Genomic DNA, 15,581 nt, shown 5'->3' on the forward strand with positions numbered 1-15,581 from the left:
CTCCTTAGTCTCGCTTAGTCTCCACCTACTAAATTAAATCCTTCCATAGAGGGCGCCTGGGTGGCTCAGTTGGTTAAGCGACTGCCTTGGGCTCAGCTCATGATCCTGGAGTCCCGGGATCAAGTCCCACATCAGGCTCCCTGCTCAGCGGGGGGTCTGCTTCCTCCTCTGCCCTCTTCCCTCTCGTGCTCTATGTCTCTCATTCTCTCTCTCAAAGAAATAAATAAAATCTTTAAAAAAAATAAAATGAAATAAATCCTTCCATAGAAACCACCTATAAAGGGGGATTAAATGATAAGATATACATATACATATATAGTAGTTCAGAAGGTCAATATGAATAGTACATAATTCTCCCATAATTAAGTAAATTCAATCAACACAGCCTGAACACTTATGATGTGCCAGCACTAAAGAGGACAAAAAAGAACTTTACTGCCTGGTGGATAAGAGATATACAAATAGATTGTGGTAAAAGAATATGGTAATTACAGTAACATAAACATTCACTTTTATTTTTATTATTTTAAAGATTTATTTATTTATTTATGAGAGAGAGAGAGAGCAGAGCAAGAATGGAGGGAGGAGCAGAGAGAGAGAGAGAATTTTTTAAGCAGACTCCATGCTGAGCATGGAGCCCCGACATGGGGCTTGATCTCATGATGCGAGCCAAAACCAGTAGGCCGCTTAACCAAACATTCACTTTTTTAAAATAACATTTAAAAGTGGAGATCATTCTGGTACTTTGATGGTTCATTCGTTTAAGCGGCCGACCCTTGATTTCAGTTCAGGTCATGATCTCAAATCCTGGGATCAAGCCCCTCCATGCTCAGCGGGGAGTCGGTTTGAAGATTCCCTTCCCCTCTGCCCCTCCCCTCACCCGTGTGCATGCTCTCTAGCTCTCTCAAATAAATAAATGGAACCAAAAAAAAGTGGAGATCATTAATTGGAGGACAAATGGGGACACCTGAGCAGAATTTCTAAAGGTAAATAAACACTTTGTTAAGGAGAGAATTCTAGTATGAAGGCCCAGAACATTCAAAGGCATGAATGAATAAACAAACAGCTGAGAACTAAAAGTAGTTCAGAACACTAAATCATAAAAACTTAGCAGGTAAGCAGTGGCTACACCTTAAAGAGCTTGATGCCATGTTAAGAGCCTGACCATTGTGTAAGCTCTTGGCATTGAGGAGCCTCATTTAAATTGTGGAACCACAGGCTCAGTTTTGGGTCTTAGAAATATAAATCTCCTTGACCTCGGAATAACACATTCAAGCGGAAACAGAGAGAAGACTCAGTAGACCAGGGATTACCAAAATAGTGTATAAGCGAGATGACTAGAACCTAAACTAAGGTAGTAACACTGGGAATCAAAAAAACAAAATTTGAAAAAAAAAATTTTTAGGGGCGCCTGGATGGATCGGTCGGTTAAGTGTCTGCCTTTGGCTTGGGTCATGATCCCACAGTCCTGGGATTGAGCCCCATGTCCAGCTCTCTGCTCAACGGAAGCCTGCTTCTCCCTCTCCCTGCTGCTCCCCCTGCTTGTATACTCTCTGTCAAATAAACAAATAAAATCTTAAAAAAAAAAAAAAAAGACAAAACAAAAGGATTTGACAAGTAATAAAAAGTCAGAAGGGTGCCTGCCTGGCTCTTGATCTTGGCTGGGGTTGTGAGTTCAAGCCTCATGTTGGGTATAGAAATTACTTAAATAAAAATAAAACTTAAAAAAAAAAAAAAAAGGGGGTCAGAACAGATATTTGAACACCATGCTCCTAGCAGTATTATAAACATCAGCCAAAACATGGAAAGAACCCAAATGTCCACTGAGGGATGAACAAAATGTGGTATATACATACATTGGAATATTACTGAGCCTTGAAAATGTATGAAATACTGACACATGGACAAACTTTAAAGACATTATGCTAAGTGAAATAAGCCAGACACAAATAAACAAATATTGTATAATTCTACTTATATGAGGTACCTAGAATAGTCAAATTCTTAGAGAAAGAAGTGGAATAGTATTGATCAGGGGCTAAAAGTTCTTATCAAATGGGTACGGATTTTCAGTGTAAAAATATGAGAAGGTTCTGGATATGTGTAGTGGTAATAATTGCACAACAATGTGTATGTATTTAATGCCACTAAACTGTACACTTGAAAATGGTTAAAATGGGGTGCCTGGGTGGCATAGCTGGTTGAGGGTCCAACTTGGTTTCGGCTCAGGTCATGATCTCAGGGTCTTGAGTTAGAGCCCATGTCAGGCTCTACACTCAGTGCAGAGTGCGCTTGAGACTCTCTCCCTCTCCTTCTGCCCCCCCCCAATAAATAAATCTTTTCTTTTTTAAATGGTTAAAATGGTAAATTTGTGGGGTGCCTGGGTGGCTCAGTTGGTTAAGCATCCAGCTCCTGGTATCGGCTCAGGTCATGATCTCGGGGTTGGGGGATTGAGCTCCAGGTCAGCCTCCGGGCTCAGCACCGAGTCTGCTTGTCCCTCTCCCTCTGCTCCTCCCCTCCCCACCACCTCCTCTCTGAAATAAATAATAAAATCTTTTTTTTTTTTTAAGATTTTATTTATTTATTTGAGACAGAGAGAATGAGAGACAGAGAGCATGAGAGGGAAGAGGGTCAGAGGGAGAAGCAGACTCCCCGCTGAGCAGGGAGCCCGATGCGGGACTCGATCCCGGGACTCCAGGATCATGACCTGAGCCGAAGGCAGTCGCTTAACCAACTGAGCCACCCAGGCGCCCCAATAATAAAATCTTTTAAAAAATAAAATGGTAAATTTGTTACATATATTTTAGCACAATAGAAAAAAGGTCAGATTAACAAGTATTAGTGAGGACATAGAGAAATTAGAACCCTCACGCTGGTGGAAATCTGAACTGGTGTAGCAGCTTTTCAAAGCACCTCAAAAAGCTAGAGAGAGTTAACATGTGAGCCAGCAATTCTACTCCTGGGTATATACTCAAAAGATTTGAAAACATTATGTCCACACTAAAACTTATACACAAATATTCACAGTAGCACTATTGTGAATAGCCATAAGGAAGAAACAGTCCAAATGTCCATTGACTGATGAATTCAAAAATAAAATGTGGTCTATCCATATAATGGAATACATTTACCATGAAACAAAATGAAATACTGATACATGAATACATTTTGAAAGCATTATGCTAAGTGAAAGTAGTCATAAAGGACCACATAGTATATAATTCCATTTATATGAAACATCCAGAATATGCAAATCTATAGAGATAGAAAATATATTACTTGTTACTTAGGGCAAAGAGGTGTAAGGGGTGAGAAGATTGGGGAGAGGGTAGATAAAGGGTATGAGGTTTCTTTTTGGGATGATGAATATGTTCTAAAATTGACTATTGGTGGTAGTTACTCAACTCTGAATATACGGAAAACCACTCATTGAATTGTATACTTTAAAAGGGGTGAATTTTATGCTCTGTAAATTATATCTCAAAAAAGTTCTATAGAAAATACAGGATCTGATGGTATAAGGGCACAAAGAAGGAAGAAAAGGGTGACTTCTAGGTATTTGGGGTACATAACTAGGTGGCAGGGATCTATTCACTAAGGCAGGAAATGAAGAAAGTACTGGCCTGAGGAGGAAAATAATTATGTCAGTTTTAAATAAGCTAAGCTCAGGTGCCTAAAGGACATCCCAGTGAAAGCTTCAAGTACACAGCTGGGCTAGCAGATTTGAAGCCTGGGGAAACAGTAGTACTGTGTATATAAATTAAGTTTAACGATAACAGTTAAAACTCATAGTTAATAAGACTGCTATTCAAAAAAGAATAGAAAAGAGGAACTCCTGACTGACTCAGTCAAAAGAGCATGCAACTACTGACATAGGGGTCGTGAGTTTGAGCCCCACGTTGGGTGCAGGTTACTAAAGAAATAAACTTAAAGAGAGAGAAAAGCTAAAAAAAAAAAAAAAAAAAAAAAGAATCACCCACATTCAACAGTAATGTAGAAGAGGATCCAACAAAGGATAATAAAAGGAATTTTTTAAAAATTAGATGAAGGGCGCCTGGGTGGCTCAGTTGGTTAAGCGACTGCCTTCGGCTCAGGTCATGATCCTGGAGTCCCGGGATCGAGTCCCGCATCGGACTCCCTGCTCGGCAGGGAGTCTGCTTCTCCCTCTGACCCTCCTCCCTCTCATGCTCTCTGTATCTCATTCTCTCTGTCTCAAATAAATAAATAAAATCTTAAAAAAAAAAATAAAAATAAAAATAAAAATAAAAATTAGATGAAAATAGTGATTATTGTAATAAGAGAACACAAAAGTCAAGGATGAGAGATAAATATTAGGAGGAAAGGGAGTGTTTCCCTGAACCAAATGCCTATAAAATTAAAAACTATTATCTACTGTATTACCAGGTAACTAATGGCCCTGCATAGAGCAAGGTTAGGAGAGAATGGGTGATTTCAGTGCTTTCAGAAGTGAGTAGCACATCCAGAGTGGAGAAAGTCGATGGTTCCTGCAATCATGGTTATGAAGGGAAGATGAGAGCTGCCACAGATAGTCATAGGTAGAGCTTTTTGAACAATAGGTTTATTCAAATATTAGTTCTCTTCAAAGAGCCACAGTAATTCTTTGCTCTAGTAAATAATCTTTTTAAAAACTATTATTAAATAATGTTAAAGTAGAAATCTTTAGGGCGCCTGGGTGGCTCAGACGGTTAAGGGTCTGCCTTCGGCTCAGGTCATGATCCCAGGGTCCTGGGATTGAGTCCCGCATCGGGCTCCCTGCTCCTTGGGAGCCTGCTTCTCCCTCTGCTTCTCTCTCTCTCTCTGTCTCTCATGAATAAATAAATAAAATCTTTAAAAAAAAAGTAGGAATCTTTAAAGATAAAGAATGAGACTAATACTCGTTTAGTTTTGTTCCCTTCTAACCACCCCCAAAAAACAGAAAAAGCAGTTTTTAAAAAGAATAAACACAAAATGGGGTGTCTGGGTGGCTCAGATGGTTAAGCGTCTGCCTTCGGCTCTGGTCCTGGGATTGAGTCCTGCATCGGGCTCCCTGCTAGGCGGGGAGCCTGCTTCTCCCTCTGCCTCTGGCTCTCTCTCTTCTCTGACTCCCATGAATAAATAAATTAAAAAAAAAAAAAAAAAACATTTTAAAAAGAATAAACACAAAGGACAAAGCACTGGAAAAGAAACAACAATAAAAATCTGGCAAAGTTGAAAGTCAGATAGCGATGAGAGTTAAAAGAAAAATGAGTAACAGGCCAGCTCTGAGAAAAGCTAAGAAGCAACCTGATTACCCAAGTGCTTTGCAAAGGGTATCCCAGAAGTAGAAGTATAGAAAGTATAGTATAGAAATATCTGAAAACAAGACTGGCTGAAAGTCTGTTCAAGATGAAGTTAAGAGTATTTCCAGGTCAGGGGCACCTGGGTGGCTCAGTCGTTAAGCGTCTGCCTTCGGCTCAGGTCATGATCCCAGGCTCCTGGGATCGAGCCCCGCATCGGGTTCCCTGCCTCGTGGGAAGCCTGCTTCTCCCTCTCCCACTCCCACTCCCCGTTTGTGTTCCCCTCTCTCGCTGTGTCTCTCTCTGTCAAATAAATAAAAATCTTAAAAAAAAAAAAAAAAAAGTATTTCCAGGTCAAGATGAAGAACTGAATAAACATTTCTAAATTCCTTTCCCTCCTAATCTCGACTAAAGCTACAATAAAAAGATTTCAAGTAATAAGCCCATTACTGACAGAGAGAACAAGGATAACTGAGTGTAAATTACACAGCTGTGCAGGTATGTACAGTTCTGGAAGCTGGGAAGCAAATGGATTAGTATAATGGTAACTATCTTAATAGATTTAAGAATGCCAAATTTTAAGTCTTCAGTGAGTAAAACCAAGAACCAACTGTATCTATACCACATACCATCAAAAGGCCCAGGAACTGGCAACACCTGGTACAAGTCTGGAGTTTGAGAGGATAAGACACAGAGAACTGGGGGCGCCTGGGTGGCTCAGTCGTTAAGCGTCTGCCTTCGGCTCAGGTCATGATCCCAGGGTCCTGGGATCGAGCCCAGCATCAGGCTCCCTGCTCAGCGGGAAGCCTGCTTCTCCCTCTCCCACTCTCCCTGCTTGTGTTCCCTCTCTCGCTGTGTCTCTGTCAAACAAATAAATAAAATCTTTAAAAAAAAAAAAAAAAAAAAGACAGAGAGAACTGCTTGAAAGCTTGTTAAGCAGCCTTCTCCATTCCAAACCACATTGTCATTGCCTCTCCCCTCCCCCCAGTAGAAGACTAGAGGTATTTCCACTAGTTGGGAGTAAAACAGAAAGACTCTAGACTAAGCAACACCAAACATAGCCCAGGAGTATAGCAATACCAAAAAATGAGTGAATGAACTGAATGCTACAACCACCTAGTTGAGTTCCCTGACTGAGCACCCAGAATATGAGAAGCCAGATTCTTATTTTTTGGGTAGAAGACTAGACTCTTCTCTGAGGAATCTCACCAAGCCAAGAAAGAAATGGAGAAGATACTACTGACAAGGGATTGGAAGGGGGAAGGGAATCACCCTACAAGAAAATTAAAAAGTTGAAAAGCTCCACACATTCATAAGTATCCATATGTTCTTTAATCCAGAACAGAGATCTGAGGAAAACCTCAAACATAAAAAATAGAAAAGAAAGGTACAAAGAGTAAAGGAAAAAAAAAAAGAACTTGAGACATAATATGTACAGAGAAGAAAATTTCACAGAAACTATCATAAATAGCTTCAGAAATGAAAAAGATATTGCACTCATGAAATAAGATGAAAGGAACAAAGAAGGAATCCTTAAAAATTAAGAACATAAGAGCAGAAATGTAAAACTCAAAAAAGGGTTTGAAGACAGAAGTTGAGGACTCACTATCAAGTTGCAAAACAAAACTGTACCCAACCCCCCAAAAAAGAAAAAATTATGATGTCCAGTGCAGGAAAGTCAATATCTGAGTAAGAGTTACAGGAGAGAATAAACAAAGGGAAGAAAATAATCAATGAAATAATTCAAGAAAATGTCCTAGAAAGAAAGAAACTAAATTTGTATATCAAAAGGGTCCACCAAGTACCTACCACAATAGATGACTCACAGCAAGGTATAGCCTTGTGAACTACGGGAACAAACAGAAGAGTCTGCAAGCTATCAGAGAGGGACAAAAGTCACAGAAAAAATACCAGAATAAAAATAATTTGATTTAACAGCAACTCTGGAAGTAAAAGATGGAGCAATGCCTTTAAAATTGAGCAAAAGTGATTTCCAGGCTAGTGTTTTATACCAGCCAAACTATCAAACAAGTGTACGAAGAGAATAAAAATGTATTCAGATACATTCATTGTGTTACTCTTCAATTTGTCTATAGGTTTGAAACTTTCAAAATAAAAAGCTGGAGGGGAAAATTACAATGTCACAGAAAGAGTCAAACATTAATACTGGTCATAGTTTCAGCGTGATGGGGAGCAGGATTACTTTGACAGCAGTCTATCTGAAATTTCCTACTACTGGCACATGTCAATGGCAAGACCAGTAATTGCAAGACCAGTAATTCCACCAGGTTATGTGCTATGAAGGAGATAAGGAGGAAAAGGAGCACATTCAAAGAAAAATGGAGAGTTAACTACTAAGAGGTATTAATTAGGCTTTCCAGAACTTGGCTGACTATAGCTTGCCATAAACTAGAAAAATGAAAACAAAAGTGAAAAATGCTAAAAAGAAAATGGAAAAAGTATTATGAAATAACTAGCTGTAAGGTTAAATAGATCCATTTTACCATGTTTTGTCATTTCTTCAGTAGGAAGCTATATAAATTCACCCTTTCTGGGAAGCTCACTTGAATTTAAGAGTTTTAACCTTTTTATAGCCTGAAAACAAAACATGGTATTTTCCAGTCAGCAATGGCACTTGCTCTTTGGTGTGTTCACATTCTTGACTCATGAGAAACAGACCAGACAGGTACCTCAATATTCAATATTTGAAATATGAAATCAAATCTAGCAATCCCACTTTTGATACATGTATATGTGAAAGTTATTCTTTACACCACTGTTGTGTACAGAAACACATTTATGTTATATACACATGTATGTAAATATGTATATAGAGACTTCACAACACAAAATCAAAAACAACCTAAACACCATCAACAGGAAAATGGTTATATAAAATATAATCAAAAAGTGGAAAACTATACCGCTGCAATAAAAAAGAGAGAAAATTTTTTAATGCACTAACATGGAAAAACCTCTAAGTGAAAAAAGCAAATGTAAAACATACAAAAAATATGCTACTTTGTGTTAAAATAAAAAGATGAGAATATATACTTGAATTTACATAAAAATACTTTAGAAACAAACATTAAAAACAACTGTTTACTCTTTGAAAAGAAGGGTAAAGAATGGGGCATATCAGAGAAAAGGAGGGAGTTGATTTTTGGAATATTATGAATATATGACGTAGTCAAAAACTAAAATACACAAATTAAATCACAAAACATCTTAACAGAAAAAAGGCAGCTCAAGATCAAGTTTTAGTCCCTAGCTTACAGCATTTTAAGGATACCTGAGATTCAAAGAGAACCAAGTAAGAAACAAACTAGTTATTAAAGGGAATGCACTAAATCAAGATTTTACAATTCAAAATTCAAAGGATTCTTTATAATTATTTCAGCTTTAAAACTTAATAGCAATGATACAAACCTGAAGACTGAAGTAGAAAAACCTAAATATACTGAAAAGTGATTCTAGAGAATGTAAACTTTAGGTAATAAATCTAACATTTTCCTGGCATCTATAAATAGAATAACTGAGAATCATAAAATAAAATCATAAATCATAAAATAAAACTTAAAAAAAATTCAAAATGGTAAAATACATTAATAATTTATTCACCAAATGCTCAAAGGTAAAAATGTATTACTACTTAAGGCAACAAAAATTAGGTTACACTAAAGGCAACTACAAGTTATTTACCATGTATAATCAACTACTAGTATTACCTTTCATTTTTGAATGTGTGTTAATCAACGGATCAGAACAAATCCTGCAGGGCCACCATGGGCGTCTCTTGAATTTTGCCCAGATGAGATCTCCAACTTCATACTTCAGTGGCGTAGACTTTTTCTTGGGTTGACACTTTAGACAGACAAAACATGGGGCATCAATAACAATCAAAACCTTTTGAAACAGTGTACCATTTTCTTATTAGCCTTCTGAGAAAGCAGAATTCTACAGAAATCTAGATAAAAACATTACACTTAAAACAATTACAAAGCAAGTACAATTAAATCATTTTGTCTTAATGTTTATAACATAGCGCTTTATAAAGTAGTAGCTCTAAATTTATATTTGTTTTATATAAGCAATCTACCTATGTTCATGGAGAAAATATTTCATTAATAAAAAAGCTAAAAACTGAAAAAGGAAACAATCTTCCCTAGGAAAAGATATTTTTGCCCTAGTCCTTGGATTACAACACAACATGGCAGTGAGGGGGACGGGGTGGATTATAAAAAGAATTTATGAACAATGTCAAGAATCTATGTTCCCAAAACAATGTGTCAATTATATCTCAATATGGGGGTGGGGTGCAGGGAGACTGTGGAGCCTTCTACAGGTGATATTCTACATCCTTCTCAAATAAACATAGACATTCCTATTAATTAACAATAATAGCTCTAATGAAATAATCCTGAAAGCTACAGGCTAGACCCTAGTAATGTCAATGCAACTAACTTGGACTTTTTCCAGGACCTACAGAACAGTCTACTGCACAACTCCAAGGAACACCATTCATGCAGAGTAAATTCAATACGAATCAAGCTCCTTGGAATTGTCTAATGCAGAGACTTCAGCTCCATCTTTTCCCCAAAACCAATATCCCTAATTGATCTGCAATACAACATCCTCCATCTCCACTCTAAATCCATGGCCATGCCTTTAACACACCCATAAGCAGACCTCCTGCCTTAAAATGAACACAGCTCTGTATTTAGTAGGACTGAGCTTCCCACATGGTATACACCACACAAAGGAGTTGCAAGTGTACTGAGATGTCCCTGGGTAGTAGCCAAAAGAAGCACCCAGGGTACTTGGACAAAGATCAACCTCTTCCATTTACTTATTTACTTGAAGGAGACATACAAATAACTATGGTTTTCTCTAAGCGCTATGTATTGAAAAAGGCTTGGTGATCCTCCTTCAGACTCAATCTTCCCTTGTTAATACCTAAAACGGATTAAGCATTCAATAAAGTATATGCTAGATGAACTGACTGAAATCATTCAAATGAATGATGAATATTGCCCCACTGCAGGGATATCAAAGGATTGGGCTCAACTCAATGATTTCTAAGTTACCCATTCAACTTTAAGACTCTGTTTTCAGACAGAAATTCAATTTTATAGAATGCCTATGAATCACATTGAAAATATTGTGATTAGTTCTACAAGTATAGAGTTACTAGGAAATGAGACAGAAACTACATTTTATTCTTTTTTTTTTTTTGAAGATTTTTTATTTTTTATTAGAGAGAGAGAGAGTACAAGCAGAGGGAGCGGCAGGCAGAGGAAGAAGCAGGCTCCCCGCCAAGCAGGGAGCCCGATGTGGGACTCGATCCCAGGACCCCGGGATCATGACCTGAGCTGAAGGCAGACACTTAACCGTCTGAGCCACCCAGGCACCCTACATTTTATTCTTTTAAAGAAAAAAAAGAAAAGACTATTTTTGCCTGTTACCAGTTTGTAAGTCATCAGGAAAAAAATAAGACTTCAGAACTCATTAGTTGGCTTTGAAACTTTAAAAAAACCAAGATACAAAGACAAGACAGGAAAACAATTTTTTTTTTAAAGATTTTTATTTATTTGTCAGAGAGAGCACAAGCAAGGGGAGCTGCAGGCAGAAGGAGAAGCAGACTCCCCACTGAGCAAGGAGCCCGATGTGGGACTCGATCCCAGGACTCTGGGATCATGAGCCAAAGGCAGACACTTAACCAACTGGGCCACCCAGACACCTGAAAACAAATTTCTTATTTGCCTGTACTGAAAACTACAATTTGAGTAGGTTCCCATAAATTTCTGATACAATTTATGATCATTTAATTTATTTGGCAATCATTGGTATTGGCTTATTTATTCAAGTCCTAAGTTATTCTAAACATATTAACTAACGTTTACTTGATGTTTGCTATGTGCTAGATGCTGTTCCTTTTTTAATCCTCTTAAGGTAGATACTGTATTATTACTTATTTTACTGTGTGTCTAAGGTCATATGGTATTTAGTAAGTTGGCAGAGCCGTAATTCGAATCTGGGCAAACTCTCAACCTAATCCAGTAACAATAAAACCCCATGATTGGGGGCACCCGGGTGGCTCAGTCGTTGAGCGTCTGCCTTCAGCTCAGGTCATGACCCCAGGGTCCTGGGATCAAGCCCCGCATTGGGCTCCCTGCTCAGCAGGGAGCCTGCTTCTCCCTCTCCCACTCCCCTTGCTTGTGTCTCTCTGTCAAATAAATGAATGAAATCTTTAAAAAAAAAAAAAAACAAAAAAAACCCCATGATTGCTAAATTCTTTATGACAAATTAAGCCATAATCAATCTATGACATGATACTGGTTCAGTCTTCCCCTCATATTACTCCAACAAATAAATTTTAAAAATCTTTAAAAAAAAAGAAAAACAAATATATATTTATATTTATATGTATAAATATATATATAAACGCCTGTGTGGCTCAGTCAGTTAAGCATATGCCTTCAGCTCAGGTCATGATCCTGGGGTCCTGGGATCAAGTCCTGCATCAGGCTCCTTGCTCAGTGGGTAGCCTGCTTCTCCCTCTGCCTGCTGCTCCCCCTTGTGCTCTCGTGCTTTCTCTGACAAATAAAATCTCTAAAAAACAAAACAAAAAACAAACAAACAAAATATATATATATAACAGTCAATGAGAAACATGAATAAAAAATAGCTTCATTAAATTAATGGTATCATGGATAAAGATTTTCACAAACCTGAAACATTTATTATCTCCATGTTTTTTTTTTTTTAAGATTTTTAAATGTCATCTCTACACCCAACATGGGGCTCAAACTCACAACCCCAAGATCAAGAGTCCCGTGCTCTACTGACTGAGCCAGGCAGGTACTCTCTCCACGTTGTCTTGACTGATTTATCATGTTGACCAAATACTACACTATATGCAAGCCCACTGGAAAATAATGTCTATACAAATACCTACTGTTAATAGTATTATTAATGGACAATAACCAAATCCAACTGACTTTAACACATAAAAAATTAGACACAGGCAAGAATTCCAGACCAAAGAGAGGCCTTCAATTATGAAGTAAAGAAAATAAGAATAAGGAAAAGAAATTCTTTTTAAATATGACTCTTCTCGGGCGCCTGGGTGGCTCAGTTGGTTAAGCGACTGCCTTCGGCTCAGGTCATGATCCTGGAGTCCCTGGATCGAGTCCCGCATCGGGCTCCCTGCTCGGCGGGGAACCTGCTTCTCCCTCTGACCCTCCCCCCTCTCATGTGCTCTCTGTCTCTCTCATTCTCTCTGTCTCAAATAAATAAATAAAATCTTTAAAAAAATAAAAAAAAATAAAAATAAATAAATAAATATGACTCTTCTCTTCAGAAGAGCTTAAAAACTTCACCTTGGAAAGAAAGACATCCAAATACACCAAATTGTTAAACCCATAATTCAGCTACATACAAACTCACTAAACAACCACAATAGAAAGCTCAATAAGAGACACAATGATGAATTCCTAATGCCAAGACACTTGAAGAGTATCAGGGAAGACTCAAGTGAAGAAATGCCATCTGAGCTTAGACTGGCTGGATACGCATATTTCAGAATGGTTCTTCCTAATATCTCTATATGTCCAGCTGGAAGAAATATACTGGTGCTAAGCCTTTTTATATAACTATTGAGCTGAACTGTGCTCACCCAAAAGTATGCCCCACAATATCTGTAAATGAGACCTCATTTGGAAATAGGGTCTTTGAAATAATCAAGATGAAATCAATTAGGGTGGGTTCCTAATCCAAAATAAATGTGTCCTTATAAAAAGGAAAAATCTGGAAGCAGAGAGACAGACATGCATACAAGGAAGATGATGAAGACACAAGGAAAACACCTTCTAAAAACCAAGGAACTCCTGAGGCAACTATACATTAGGAGAGGTGTGGAACATATTCTCACAAGCCCTCAGAAAAAAACAACTTGACATTGCATTTCTAGTCCGCAAAACTGTGATACTATTAAATCTCTGTTGTTTAAGCTACCCACTTTGGGCACTTTATTATGGCAGCCCTAGAAAACCAATATACATAGATTATCTTGCTTAATCTTCACATTATGAAATGGCATTATCTCCAATTTGCAGATAAACTGAGGATCAAAAAGGTTAAATCACAGTAAAAAAGACTAAGATTAAAGCCTGATTAATTCTGAGGCACCTGGGTGGCTCAGTTGTTTAGCGTCTGCCTTCGGCTCGGATCATGGTCCCAGGATCCTGGGATCAAGCCCCACGGTGGGCTCCCTGCTCAGCGGGAAGCCTGCTTCTCCCACTCCCCCAGCTTGTATTCCCTCTCTCACTGTCTCTCTCTTTCTCTGTCAAATAAATAAAATCTTATAAACCTGATTAATTTTAAAGACCATGTTTTTTTAATATAACATTTTTCCTTCAATTTTAACTGAATAAATATAGCCAGGACTTGTTTTCAAAGTGTTTAAAGCAAATCTAAAAACCAATTAGGTTCAAAATCTCCATTTCCATTCTTTTATTGATAGTAACTTACCATTTCAACAGTAAACTTTCCTGTATAAGCTTGTCACTACTATTTTTAAAGGACTGATACTTCTACTTCAATAACAATCAAGAAGTGGCTCTTTAGCTAAAAGTTATGGTTAGAAGACACCTTAGGTAGTATCTTTAAGGACTTCCACTAATGAAATTTTAATCAAAGGTATAAACCAGACTCCATTTCTAAGATAAAATAAGCTCAGGTGGTCCAGGTATGTTCCTGGGCTGTATGGGATAAAACTTAAATTGCTATTTTAATGTTAATTGAACGTTACCACAGATGTCCTTGGACACCAATATCTTTACGTGCATATCCAAAATTTAAGAGTTGAGTAAAGTATTTAAAGTCAGCTAACTCATAGAACAACAGTATCGGATTTTTTTCTTTTTAATTTTATTCTGGTAAGAATATATAACACAGATCTACCCTCTTTTTTTATTTTTTTATTTATTTGACAGAGAGACAAACAGCAAGAGCAGGAACACAAGCAGGGGGAGTGGGAGAGGGAGAAGCAGGCTTCCCGCCGAGCAGGGAGCCCGATGTGGGACTCGATCCCAGGACCCCCGGGATCACGACCTGAGCCGAAGGCAGATGCTTAACGACTGAGCCACCCAGGCGCCCCAGATCTACCCTCTTAACAAACTTTAAGTGTACAATACATGGATGTCTAAAGGTACGACAAACTATCTTCTAAAACAACTTTTTATAAGTTTTTTTTTTTTTAAGATTTTATTTATTTTTTTCACAGAGAGAGAGCACAAGTAGGCAGAGAGGCAGGCAGAGGGAGAGGGAGAAGCAGGCTCCCCCCGCCCCGCCCCCCGGGCAGGGAGTCCGACACGGGGCTCAATCCCAGGACCCTGAAATCACAACCCGAGCCGAAAGCAGCCACTTAACTGACTGAGGCACCCAGGTGCCCCTAAAACAACTTTTTAAAGAATATACAGTGATACAAAACTTGAGGTAAAGACCTAGGGATGTTATCACAGAACTTACTGCCAACTCCAGGACGCAGTTCCTGTTTTCGTTCTTTTTCTCCGAGAGAGAGAGAGAGAGAGAGAGAGAGAGGAAAGCACACAATGTGTGCAAGAGGGGGGTAAGTAGGGGTAGCAGATGGAGAGGGAGAGAGGGAATCTTAAGCAGCCTCCATGCCCAGTGCTTAGCCCAACTCAGGGCTCCATATCAAGACTCTGAGATCACAGGGCGCCTGGGTGGTTCAGATGGTTAAGTGTCTGCCTTCGGCTCAGGTCATGGTCCCAGAGTCCTGGGATCGAGTCCCGCATTGGGCTCCCCGCTCTGCGGGGAGTCTGCTTCTCCCTCTGCCTCTCTCTCTCTCTCTCATGAATAAATAAATAAAATCTTTAAAAAAAAAAAAAAAGACTGAGATCATGATCTGAGCCGAAATCAAGAGTTGGATGCTTAACCAACTGAGCCACCCAGGTTCCTCAAGAATATTTTTAATAACTTAATTTAACATACCAAGTTTTAAAGGTTATACTAAGAACTAAAATGTACAGAGCTATCTGAATTTTACTTTGGAATTTCACCTTTTTCTACCCAGTCAAAAGTGACTCCCTTATTCTGACGATAAAAACAGGTATTTCCACTATTTTACAAACAGGACGCCAAAGGTAAGAGATTACATAAAACTCACATTGATGTTCCTTTAATGATATATTGAGTGGGGGCGCCTAGGTGGCTCAGTCAGTTAAGCATTTATCTGCCTTTGGCTCGGATCATGACCTCAGGGTCCTGGGATAGAGCCCTGCA

At 38.5% G+C, this 15,581-nt stretch overlaps 1 protein-coding gene across 7 annotated transcripts in view; it reads right to left on the reverse strand.

Annotated features, from left to right (window-relative positions):
- NSD1 (nuclear receptor binding SET domain protein 1) overlaps positions 1 to 15,581 on the reverse strand; it is a 146,428-nt gene that overhangs the window by 76,410 nt on the left and 54,437 nt on the right. For all 7 annotated transcript variants that reach the window (XM_064596501.1, XM_064596504.1, XM_064596505.1 and 4 more), the window contains one exon: positions 9,005 to 9,140. In XM_064596501.1, coding sequence (XP_064452571.1) covers positions 9,005 to 9,140 — 136 coding nt within the window. The remainder of the gene's footprint in view (positions 1 to 9,004; positions 9,141 to 15,581) is intronic.

The sequence above is a fragment of the Mirounga angustirostris genome, unplaced genomic scaffold (assembly GCF_029215605.1).
Source record: "Mirounga angustirostris isolate CCGP_5_RB_7025 unplaced genomic scaffold, mMirAng1.0.hap1 SCAF_7, whole genome shotgun sequence".
Classification (NCBI taxonomy): domain Eukaryota; kingdom Metazoa; phylum Chordata; class Mammalia; order Carnivora; family Phocidae; genus Mirounga; species Mirounga angustirostris.